Source organism: Polyodon spathula, chromosome 22, assembly GCF_017654505.1.
Source record: "Polyodon spathula isolate WHYD16114869_AA chromosome 22, ASM1765450v1, whole genome shotgun sequence".
NCBI lineage: Eukaryota > Metazoa > Chordata > Actinopteri > Acipenseriformes > Polyodontidae > Polyodon > Polyodon spathula.
The window spans coordinates 3,142,693-3,155,563 of NC_054555.1; the positions used below are offsets into that span (position 1 = coordinate 3,142,693).

General features: G+C 39.1%; 1 protein-coding gene across 1 annotated transcript; it reads left to right on the plus strand.

Annotated features, from left to right (window-relative positions):
* LOC121296871 (copper transport protein ATOX1-like) lies at positions 1-2,949 on the plus strand. The gene is made up of 4 exons (XM_041222749.1): positions 1-322; positions 752-827; positions 2,064-2,213; positions 2,684-2,949. The coding sequence occupies exons 1-3, from the start codon at positions 317-319 to the stop codon at positions 2,186-2,188; spliced, it is 207 nt and encodes a 68-aa protein (XP_041078683.1). The 5' UTR covers positions 1-316; the 3' UTR covers positions 2,189-2,213; positions 2,684-2,949.
* The last annotated feature ends 9,922 nt before the right edge of the window (positions 2,950-12,871 follow it).

The window sequence follows — 12,871 nt, forward strand, 5'->3', positions numbered from 1 at the left end:
AGTACGGGAGCCACACAAAAAAATACATATTTGTGTATTTATTTTTATGACAGGAGAATTCCGTTTGGTTTTGGATAGATAGTTCGCTTAATCAGTTATTATAGCATTTTGAAACTAACCGGCCACTGTGCATATATTTAAATAATAAACTATATAGACCTGAGTTTATTTCGTGTAGGAATTTTTCTGGAATTGATCGATTGTCCCTTAAATATAATCTGTGGAGTTGCTGCAGAAGTACATTTTACTGGGTGAAGGCGACTCGTCACAAACTGTAAAACGAAGGATCTGGGCGTTTTATATTACATCTTAAACCATGACCGTAAGTAAAATAAACAAATAATGATGTTATCATCACAATTTCGCGGATTACAGTAAATGTTATATTATAACGCGCTTGTAGACTCTCATTGAGTTTTTCCACGTCTGAGCCTATATGACGTGTTCCAGTGTGCAAAATCGGTACAATAAAGCGAAACTGCTTTCTTTGAAATCGTGAAGTTTTAGTTTTATATATTTTTAAATGTGGGAACACTATGCATTGATATTAATTTGTAACAATGCCCTGGTAAATGCGTTTACCCACGAATCTGACTATTTTTTTTCAATGCAAGTGAGTCAACGAGGTGCCCAGTCGACAATATACAGCTGCTTACTGCTTTACTCTTTTACTCTGGCCTCTTTTCACATTTTTACCAAATGTGCTACATGTTATTTGTTTGTTTGTTTGTTTGCTTTGTTTTTTTGACAGAAGCACGAGTTCTCTGTTGATATGACCTGTGAAGGCTGCTCCGGTGCTGTAACCCGTGTCCTTAATAAACTCGGGGGTGAGTTCTGCACCGCATACTGCATTGTCATCAGAATTAGTTGATATATTAGCGATGGACACCTACAGCAACAGAACTGATTGTTCTTGAGAATCTACATTGCAAATCTGCATGCGTTTTGCTTACTCGAGGGTATAGTTTTGACTTGTTCACAGTACTTATTCTAAAACAAAATTGAAAGTGTTCAAACGTTTGCTTGTATTTTCCTACACTGTTCTAAAGTGAATTATTTGTTTATGTTTTTTTTTTCTTCCATTGAGAGCTCTAATGTTACAAACCTATTACAATAATAACGCAGGTACAGGAGGATTGTAGGCATGCCTAAATAAATATTTAGAGTTCTTGTCTTTTCAGTTTTACGGATTCTGTTCCCCTTTTCAGAGAAAATCTGCACGTTCTTGAACCACATAACCTCTGAAACGCTTCTCTTTGGAGGGGTAGGGGGGCAGGGTGGTGAATTACCCCTCTCTGGCTTGTTCCCATTGGAATGACAGTTCCCCAGAACTGTAAAATCAAAGGTTTTTGACCTTCCAGTCACTGAACTGGGGCTGTTCCGCCCTTGCCAATAAGAATATAGCTGACTGTCACAAGACTAAGGCTGCTAGGAGCTAGGGAGGAGATAGCACGAGGGGGCTGATAATTAAAATCAAGTGATTGGTAAGTAAATAGATATTATGTAATGAGCCCTGGAGTATTCTGTGCACAGAATGCTAAAAGCTGAGTTGATTAATCAAAGTTACAGGGGGTTCCCAGTGCCTGACCTGTCACCACTTGGGGTGCAGGGTGAGTCATGCAAGCGTGATTTCAGTCCCATTCTCGTAGAGTTAAGGAATGAAAATAAGACTCCTACTGCATAGCAGTTTGACCCATTCCACGTTTTGATACAAGCTTGAGCAGCCTCAGTGTATAGGCCCATTCCTGGAGTTGCTGATTTTGGCTGGAGACCCAGAGAGACCTGCCTTGGTTGTTGGTCTTCGCATATATATATATATATGTGTGTGTGTGTGTGTGTATATATATATATGTATATATATATATATATATATATATATATATAACCTGTTTACTTGTACACCTGTATGGAATAAAATGTAATACCAAAACATGTATTACAGAACGTGTATTCTTCCCCCTGCGGTTTGCAGCAGATGGACAGTAATTATGTTAGCACCTTAATAAGAAGCAGCGTTCTTCTTGAAGAGTCATATTAATTTCTAACACTGTATCTCTCTGCAGGTGTCCAGTTCGACATTGACCTGCCCAACAAGAAGGTTTTTATTGAGTCAGAGCACAGCGTGGACCTGCTTCTGGAAACATTGAAGAAGACTGGGAAAAATGCCACATATGTCGGTGCTAAATAGAAAACCGTGTCATGAAAGAAATGAGGTAAACACAATGGAGTGACATAGTTTACTCTGAAGACCTGATAATGAAAGCAACTGTTTTTATTTTGTATTATTTAATGGAGAAGCCATATGAACTGCAGGTGTCTTGTTTACGAGGGTGTCCCAGGAGTGACCGTCACATACAAGCGTACAGCAAACACAGTCTCACAATCTTACAATATTTACAACAATATTTGACTTCACATCCAATGCAATCACAAGGCAGGTTCAAATGATCAGGTAACAATCCAAGTAATTCAGGGGACGGGGAAAGCAAACTCTTTCCTTTCAAGGATGGCAATGGCTCATGGTTCCATTAGAAGGTTGGTTCAATGATCAAGCAATAGTCACAGCTACGGAGGGTAGAGCCTAAAAGCTATGATGAACCAAGAAAACACTGAGTTTTTAAAAATAAAAAAATAAATCATCTATACTATACTAGTAACAGTTATCTTTATTCGCCCCACCCAGGTATGCGACTCCGTTGGAACTGAAGGAAAAGGAGCAGCAACATCAAATCATAACCTGCAAACACTGTGGAAATCATAGTGGCCTCTTCTGTTCTCTTTTGTCCTTTTCTGTGCTTTGGGGAACCAGTAGAATTTTTTATTTTTGGAAGGGGGAAAAAAAAAGCTGTACAATTTAACTCCATCGTCCATTAATGTAATATCTCTATTCCATGTATATGTCTATGTTTCGAGTCAATTAAACTGTGTACCATTGCATTGCATATGAAATGAAAGTAATCCTCTCTCTGTTAAAACTATACAATTCATTTATATAATCAAAGGAAAAATGTTTCTTATGTTCTTCTGCCAATTCCTAGCCATAGGGATATACAGTGGGGGTGTGCAAATACTGAGATCTTCCAAACAGTACCCTTCTAACAAGTTTTAAGTTGTTCGGTATTAACCCATTAAGTGTATTTGTCCTCATTTGATGACAGGCTACTTTGTAATTTTTTGGAGTATTTTTCACCTTTCCAAATTGCCACATTTTTCAATCCCGCTATTGTCAGAGGGCCTTTTTTCCTGTCAACTCATAAAACAACCACCAGTGGGCACTCCAATTCTTCATTTAAAAAAAAAAAAAAAAAAAAAAATCTGTTCTGTCATCTGCATTACTCAAAACACCGGACGTGTGAGATGATGATGAGGTTTTAAAATAAGTGCCTGTCGATCCCTAACAACAGAGTGCTGCCAGCCTGCCTGCCTGCTGCATTTCTTCATCCTGCTCAAATGGCCAAAGCAAATACAGATTGCTATTGCTCTCTTCCAGTTCGGTTGCTTGACAGCAGCCCCATTACTGACACGTTGACTAATTGCTCATTGATAGATCCCAGGTTTGGATTAACTTGATCTACAGCAGAGCCATTGTGTTTTAGCTAAAACCGTCTGTAGAAGTTCAAGTTCAGTAAATCGGGGCTAATGGTATCCAAGTGTAGTTGATTTAGTTTAAATCTCTAAAAGTAGCACACACATAATTCTTGTTTAAGATCACTATAGAATATGATTTTTCATAGAGAAAATATGCTCATCTTTAAAAAAAACATAAAGAAAAAAAGTAAAGACACGAATGTGATTCATTGGAAAAGTTATTTTCTCATGCAGTGTCGTATTTGTTAAAAATACTGAAGTACATTACTGAAGTTTTTGAGTTTTTTGGTAAGCTTTGTCTTGGAAGTAGTGTGGCGTGTATTATGTGGCAGGCTGCTGATGTAACCCTATGAATGGGAGACTGCAGTATGGAGATTCTGTTAGAAGAATGCCTCTCTCTTTACATCCCACAGTGGGGAGGAAACCAAGAACACACCCTGTATAAGTGGTAGGAATGTCTATCAAGCAGAGTTGCTGCAGTTGGTTTAAACTTACATTTGTGGACAACCAAAGGACAACTCAGAATAAAGGGAGCTCCCTAAATACTTTAAAATACAGACTGCAGTGTAGTATTTAAAGTATATTACAGGGCAGGGATTGGCAATCCTGGCCCTGGAGAGCCACAGGGTCTTCTGGTTTTCGTTCCATCCAAGTTCTCAATGACCTAATTGAACCAATTATTTTCTTAATTGGTCAACACTAACATGTTTCCTAGGTCTTTGGCCATTAAAGAAACTCAGATTCTGACTTTCACTTTGAATATGACTTTGAATGGGCAAATTTGAAGATACAAGATATCTATGTATGTATGATCATTATATGTGCAAGAAAAAAATAACCATTTAAACAGAACGCACTCACATTTGCCTAAACAAAAGAACAATGCATTGCAATGGGAATGTGAGATACATTTGCCTAACTATAGAGAAAATACCTACTTCACAATTGTCAATACAATTATTTTTAATGTATGCATTCAACTATACAGTATTATGAGTCTCATGCGCAGTGGAAAAATAGAATGCAGAATAATACATCTGGATATGATCAATGAGCGATCAGACAAGAACACCACTGTGTATCACTAATGCATGTTGTTACAAACAGGATGACAGGATGAAGTTAGCAAGCACTCAGGACTCACGAAGTCATGGTTCTACTTCTGTTTTAGTCAGATGGAGCAGATAACTGTCAGTACAACAGATTTCTTAACAACAGTGAAATTGTATCGCTATTACAGGGCGCTTCTACAGAGTAATATATGTGATTGTATGATTAACACAATATGGGTTAGCTCTCAACTGGTTTCACAGACCATAATTGGCACCAAGGTTCACACTCACTTTCCAAAGCACAAAGGGGCGACCTTCTGCAGAAGTTAGAATGTAGTCTGGAACACAAAAACAAAACAACGTACAGGAAAAAAAGAACTGTCTTTAGAAATCCTGCATTCATCCACTAAGAAACGGTGATAATATTATTTCCAACAATTCATATTGTTGCGTCTATTGCAGTAATATTGTATCCTGACTTATCTAACTTGTGCTGAATTTACACCAGTGGCATACAATGAATTCCCGGAAACACCTTGCTGAAAACCAGGATGATCCAGAGAAAACAGATAAGGGTCCTGCAGTACCAGGGTCGCCAAGAAACAGGTCAGAGAGCTCCCGCAAAACAAAGCTGCAAGAGAGAACAAAGACAGCTTGAGAACATGATCAGGCAGGATTGAGGGCTAGGTTCCTCAGTGCTATTTAATTCAAATCTTTATTCACGTGATTCTTTTCAGAAAATATATAATATACATCAGTTACGAAAAACAAAAGGAAACCACTGAAGACTGCTTGTAAGCCCCATTGAATTTGATATTTGAGTAGTTTATTTCTGGTTTGGCAACTTGGCTGTGCCAATGGCATTCAGGAGTAAAGAGCGTGGAGGATATAACCCCTAAATGGCTAAACCACACAGTGCTATATGCAATTGTAGTGGTATTGCCATCGCTGGTGTATATTCATTTATAGAGTGAGTTTCCCATGGGTACCTGCCAGGACGCTGAGGATGAGTGCAGTGGTGGCTCTCTTCCCTTGACACAGAGCTGGTCTGATAGTGAACAGGCTGATGAAGGAAAGCACAGACGAGGCAGACAGAAACATCCAGGACAGGCTGCTGGTACCTGTATGATAAAACAATACAGCCGTAACCTACTGATACATACTGGAGCTAATGGCCCTGGTGCAGAACTCCAGTACATATGAGCATGACTACCATAGAACCCTGAATCAGCAGTGGCTTGCCCATGTGTAAAGGTGTAGACCCGTGCCATGCTTTGTATAACCCTATTGAGACACCATAGAAACATAATAAAATCATCTCAATATCTAAAATGTAGTTCGTCCACTGTTTTAAAGTAATATCAATCAATATTGTTTATACAGTGTTCGTTTAACTGCCTAGTTGAGAGCAGTTAGTAACATCCTGCGTTGATTACATTTATTATTATTATTATTATTATATTATTATTATTATTATTATTATTATTATTATTATTATTATTATTATTATTATTATAAAACATAAAAGTAAATTATGGCAAGAAGCTCAAAGCACCTATTCCAAGCTAGAACTATAAGAAACTAAAGTCAAGTAGGCACACATTTTGGCTAGTGTCTTTTGTCAGTGTACCAGTCTCCACCAATTAGAATCATTATCACAATGGGAGGTATGCTCACCCATCCAAGCAGAAACTGTAACACAACTGGAGAAGCCCTCATAGGCATTACAAAGAACAAACAGCCCCTGGCTGATCCCTTCTGTGTACACTAGCCACTGTGGAGCACAGAGTGATATTGTGTACAGGACGAGCTGCACAGACACCAGGGTCACCATCAGCGTCACTGGGTTCTTCATTTTAGATAGGACCTCAGAATCAGAATGCAACCTCTTCCTACACACATTGATTTCTTGAATGGGCTTGTTCACTTTTTCTATTCTCTGATAGTGAAGCTTTCCCTGAAGTGACTAGTTCAAGTGAAGTTACTCAGAGATTTCCCTTCAATTATATTATGTTTCTGGGTTTGTAATTTCTCTAATTTCTGTTTCTAATTTCTGCAGTTGAGTTGTTATCAGTACTCTACACCTTCTCTTGTACCTCTTTGAGTTAACTCAGTGTATCGATCCTCTTAGTTGTAGTTTCTTCCTTTTAGCACAGTTCCTCAGAGATCAGTCTCCACTGTGTATTGCTTTCTTTCTAATATCTTGTTTATTTGATGCTGTAATAAAATGACTCCTTATGCTTGGAGAGTTGCATGCAGTTCTTCTCTCAGATTTAGTGAGCCGTCTTCCTCATGAGTTGTGTTAGTCATTCACTAGCCTTCCTTTAGCTTGATAGTTTTGTTGGTCTCCGTTCCTTGCTGGTGACTTTTAGGATGCAATCTTAACGGCTATCAACTGTGCTAAAAATCTTCAGCAGGTGACCTACCAATGCATGTTCATGGGACTAATGAAGGTCCAGCTCAAGCTTCCCTGATGATCCCTGCTCTGAACACGATTTGAACGTTTCTTCCGACTTAAACACAGTGGTCATTCATCTGAGCAGCAAAACACAAGCTCTGTGAAGGACAGTGTCCTGCACTCTGTGCATCCCACAGCTCACACTGTTTCAGGTAACACTCTGACCTTGATAAATATAGTTCAGACTAGCATCTTTAACTGTGAACAAATGAGATGAAAGGAACTCCTTGCCGTCATTGTAGTCATTTTATAACACTTCATTCAATATCCAAACACGGCACAATGCATTATCAGGTAATGACGTGACAGTTTTGTTTGAGATGCAAATATGGTTTAAAAATAAATCCACAGAGAAAATATTTGTCTTATTTCTGATAATACATCGCACATGATTTTTTTTTTTTTACCCCAGTCTTACAAAAACAAGATCTCAAAATGCTCTTTATGGAAAATGTGTCTGAAAAGTCTGAAGAAGAGATTGAAAATTACTCCCTGTTTATAATACCAATGAAGAGTGCCATCTAGTGTACAGCTATGTGTTGTGCACTGGATCAGCCAACATGAGCATCTACATTCAGATCTGCAACCAGCTGTTTTATTATCAGGATAAGTGTATGATGCTGTTCACTGTCTGAAGCCAAACAGAAACACGCAACAAAAAGAAATACAATCTGTCCCTTCTTTGCACATTATGGTGAACGCATTGACGATAACATGGAGGTTCAGGAGTGTTTTCTCAAGAATACGCTTCCTGCACGCCGCTGTTCTTTCGTTTCCAGGAAGGGAGAATGAAACAGAGAGAGATAAGACCAGCGAGCTAACCCACCATTGAAAAAGCTGGAAATATCTGTAATATCTTGAAACTGATTTGGCACAACGGGGTTCATTCCTCGGATTTCAATAGATTGTCCTAGAAGTGAAATGCGTCACAAGTGACAGTTAAAACAATACACAGGTTTCAATACACATGCAGTACAGGCAGGCAAATCAGATCATTGCCATTACTTTCTCATACTTATCCAGTGCCATCCCAATGTCTCCCTTTTCAAAAAGGGTACCAACTGAAAGCTTTATCACTCGTTGCCCCAAGCAAGATGCCTAGCTCTTTTGCGTTGTGATTAAGACTCTCGCTTGCTGTGCGTGGTTCGTCGGTTTGCGCCTAGCTGGCACCCTGTTATACAAGCATCATTCACTATAAAACATCAATCTTATCCTTCTCAAGAAAGAGCTGAGGCTATTTCTCATGCAGTGGCTGTGAACTGGCTGCCCACTCCTGTCAGGATATATAAAAAACTGGCCCTCCAGTCAGCTGCCACTGAGGGAATGGATATGGGAGCTGAATGAACTGCTGGTGTAGTGCTGTCGTCTAGCTCTCCCTTGCTGAGCCCCCCACAGTCATCTCTACACACTAGGAATGTGGGATCTTGGCTGTGGGTTTTCCCTGCATTTGTTGATCTGAAACTCACAGAGTGTTGAGAAGCAAACATACTGCAACTGCACAGGAAGCAAAAGTAAATCTAGCAGAATGTTTCTTTCCTTGCCAGCTGCTGAATAAGGCTCACATTTTGGCATAAGCACAGCACTGAGGATTCCTTGCCATAGCTTATACCTTGTAGTGCAGTGATTATTTGTACTGTAGTATAATTATTATGAGAGCTCTAGTTATTGGTACATGGTGCCTGCTTTCTGTACAGTTCTAAAAGCACTGAAGCTGTGATGTGCAATGAATTCTGTGGGCTTGCTTATGCTTCAACAACTTGTCTCACCTCCAGGAGGCAGTGTTATCTTGCACAGAGGGTTTGCATGTGTAGTAGGGCATTTAAAGTGCCATTACAATTCTGTTACCTCATTGCATTCATGAACATTCTGCCTCAGTCTGCAGCGTGTAAAGAGATGTCGTCCCGCCAGTTACAACAGGCAATGCAATTCTTAACAGAACTCTCTTTCCTCCCTGCTCTGGGCAGTAACCACGAATGGGTCTCCAGAAGGAATCTGTTTCCATAGAAACTGACTAGGTTTTTGACAAATCACAGCTCTTTGGTGCAGGGAGTGAACTGCTCTAACAATGTTCTGTTTAATCTGCATTAAAACTAAATCCATCTCACATACTGACATGCAAAAATGACATGGGTATGGCACATTCTGCTAAATGTTTACATATATAAGCTTCAGCAGAAATGCTAAGAAAAAAGCTCTTTTGAGTATAGATGTAGCTGTGACGTACCTGTCAGTTTTATATTTTGGCAGTGATTTGTATAGAAGCTGAACCACAGATAGTTCCATGATAGACCACAGAATCCTTTAGAAAAAACACATTTTCACTTACCAACCCTTTAGCCCCATGGCAATCACAGAACTAAATAAGTATTGCAGCCATTATGCTGTAATATAAAGCAATACAGTCATACGAAGCAATGGGAACACGTGGTATCCTTTTGTGGTATAATCTCAATGCTTCATAATTCCTGAGCTAATTGTATAGAACCAGATGGCATTGAAAGTTAAACCAGTGAACAGGGTAAACAGGCCACGACTAGCAATGACCAATCACAAGTGATACCCATTCGGATACTGATGATTGTGAGGAGTAAGATTTAATAATGCAGAGCCTCCTGTCAGGGACCAAGGAGAGACTCGTATCTCAGCATTTACACTCATGTAAACTGTAATCTTAGAAACTGGCATGACTACACATGTGGCAGTTGCACTGGTGTAATCACACAATAGACAGGCATGTTGGGATTATATCTTTCTAAGCAGGGTAACTATTCTTATTTGGCTGTAGTGTAAAAAAAAAAAAGTATTTTGTATTTTTTGTTGCTGTGGTGTGCTATTTTAAAGTTTGTGTACCAACAAACTGTTTTTGTATAGGTTTTGCATTATAGACCAAAGTGTTTAAACAGCTAACATAAATATATACTAGCACAAGATACTGATATTCCACTCCAGCACCAAACACATGCACACACACACACACACACACACACACACACACACACACACACACAGCCTTCATATGAACTATAGTCTGTTGACCCTTCTAGTTTTTAGCATTTAGACAATTCATTCTTTTTCCTCTGTCTATATCCAAACATTGGAAAAACCCTTTGGTTAAACCACAGCGTTTCTTGACGACACATACCAGATGCCTTTCTCGAATAAACACACACCAGCCTCCCCCACCCTGATAGCTTGCGTTCCATTTTTAACCTCAGGGAGCATTTATAAAAGTTTCCCATAGTAAAAGCATAGCAAAGTGTAATAAAGCACAGTGAAATCGTGGCAAAGCCCAGACAGGTATAGTAAAGCATATTAAAAAAACAAGGCAAAGCATGGTAAACTATGGCACAAACATTAAAAAGGCATGGGGAAACTGCAAAAAATCCAATGAAAAAATACTGTGGTAAACTTTTACAAAGGAGTGTGCAGAACAAATGATTCCAATAGCAATGCAGAGCATGTATCACTCTGTTATTGGAATTGAAGTTTGAGGTCTCAAGGCCGACTAGTGATGGTTTTGCAGCTCACTGTGCAGGTCGACAGCAGCAGGAGACAGTGAGACTGTACTGACATATTCCCCGTCTCGATGTTCATGCATTTCACTTTTGCCACATGCACCTAAGTGAGTCAATGCACATCTGTTAGGACAAAACAAGGTGTCTTTGTGCATGTTTGTAAGGTAAGTGAGAGAAGGAGGCTGTATCCATTATCTTAGGCTTCTGAAGGTTAGGGTAGTAAAAAATAACGCAGGCATTATCCATTGCAAGTTTAATTTTGTAAGGTGAGCACCTTAATTGTAATTCTGTTTAAAGTGATATCAGGTAACCCCCTGGGGTTCTAAGTACTTTTCCAGTCAGCAAAATTGTACAGGAGCTGTTGTATCTGGAGGTGTTCTATAATTTCAACTTTGGTTTTCCGAATGGAACGTTCAGTTCAATTCGATCTCTCTAATAATCTCTATAATAAGCACATCATTTCTAGTCTCATTAGCCACAGTGATTTCATGAGTACCTCTGGCAGTAGTATAAAGATGACAGTTGTGAGCATTAGGACCACAGCCTGCAGGTGTGCATGTTTCAATCTTGTGTGGCTTCACCTGTTGGGTTCATGTTTAATACCACGCATTATTTCCAGTCTCGTTAAAAGAAGGGGAGATAATTAACCTGGTGCTACAGCAGTGGAAGCCGGACCCCTTTCTAACTATTCCTTTCTTACTAACGCATACACCACATATTTTATTAGATATTTATTATGACCTTCCTGTTTACATTCTTGTTCCTGCAGTAATCAATGGGTCTGGAGCCTGCAAAGTATGGGCACCATTTACAAGTGTCTTAGCTGAGGGAACACAAAGCCACTTTTTCAGGAACAGTGGGTCTGGTGGGTCTGAACTCAAATGCATAAAACCTGCTCTAGGGCAGACCTCCTTGATTTGAATGTATTTTATTGTATGTAGTAAAGTGTGGTTGAGCACCGTTGTTAAATTTACGGTATTTTGATCCATCCCTGTTTAGATCATTAACATAGACCCACAACATCTTCTCCAGGACCCAACATGATAAAGGGTTTACTGGCGGCCTACAGAGGTAGACCGTCGCTCAGCCACGATCGTAAGACAGTGTTCAGCTCCTCCACATGTTGAAGGGGTTGCTATGGAAACCTATCAAACAGTAGTCAAGAGGGAAGACAAAACAAAATTACCTCCCATCTCCAAATGAAAGAATGCAACAGATAAATGGAGAGTGACACATCTGTGTGATCCACAAGCTGCCTCTATGTGTTGCTTTATAGACAGGTCAGAGGAGGGACTGCCAGTTGGTCCTAAGGTAACCAATAAGCAATTGCAGTGAATGGATTCCCAGACAGTAACCTGGTTTTAAGATCCTGGTTTTAAGCCAAACATTAATGGATAACTGTTGGATAACTCCAAAGCTATACTAATGCATACAAAGAAAACACATTTTATTTCACTGCAAATATATGGCTTTACTGTTCAACAACCAGTGCTGTTTATTTCTGTAAAACTGCTGGGTAATAACCAGTAAGAAACCAGTAACAGTGAATCATGGCTGTAACTGATTACCAGTTGCTGGAACACCCAGAAGAGAAAAAAGGTCAAAGCATTCTCAGAACTGCACTGAAAAATTCAGTAATAATTGAAACCACAAAGGAGTTAATGGGTGTGTTTCAATTTTCAGTACCTGCAGGGCTTGTAAGCTTGTACAGCTGGCAGTGAGAAAGAGAAAGAGAAAGAGAGAGAAACAGAACGAGAAAGAGAGAGTTTGTTAGTTTAATTGTTTTTGTTTTTTAATACAAAATTGCTGAACAGACAGACATCTCGTAATAGTTTACTATTTTTGGATCATTTCATTATGATTATAATTGTAAGTATTATAGTTCAGCTTTACCAGGCAAGACAAAGTTTATGTAATTACTACCGGTATAGATAATTTTATTGAACATGTTCATTGATATGCTTTACCATACCTTGCTATGCTTTGCATGCTTTCACTGTGTTTTATTACATTTTGCTGTGCTTTTACTATGGTAAACTTTTATTGAGGGGATGATCTGCTTTCCTCTGGCTGCCCTCTATCTTAACATGCATGCAGTGAGCACATGTCAAAAGTATTTTCACTGTCTGATCAAATACTGTACATCTGCAACAGCTGCTGACAAAATAGCTGCACTTCAGTTAACAGTGCAGTAGAATTTACGTACAACAAATTCAAATACAAATGGGCTTGAAATTAGTATTCTACCTAAAAAAAGA

Excerpts from the sequence above, each read along its gene's own strand:
- LOC121296871 (XM_041222749.1), top strand. Across the intron at positions 828-2,063 it reads TGTCCTTAATAAACTCGGGG|GTGTCCAGTTCGACATTGAC; the intron begins GTGAGTTCTGCA and ends ATCTCTCTGCAG.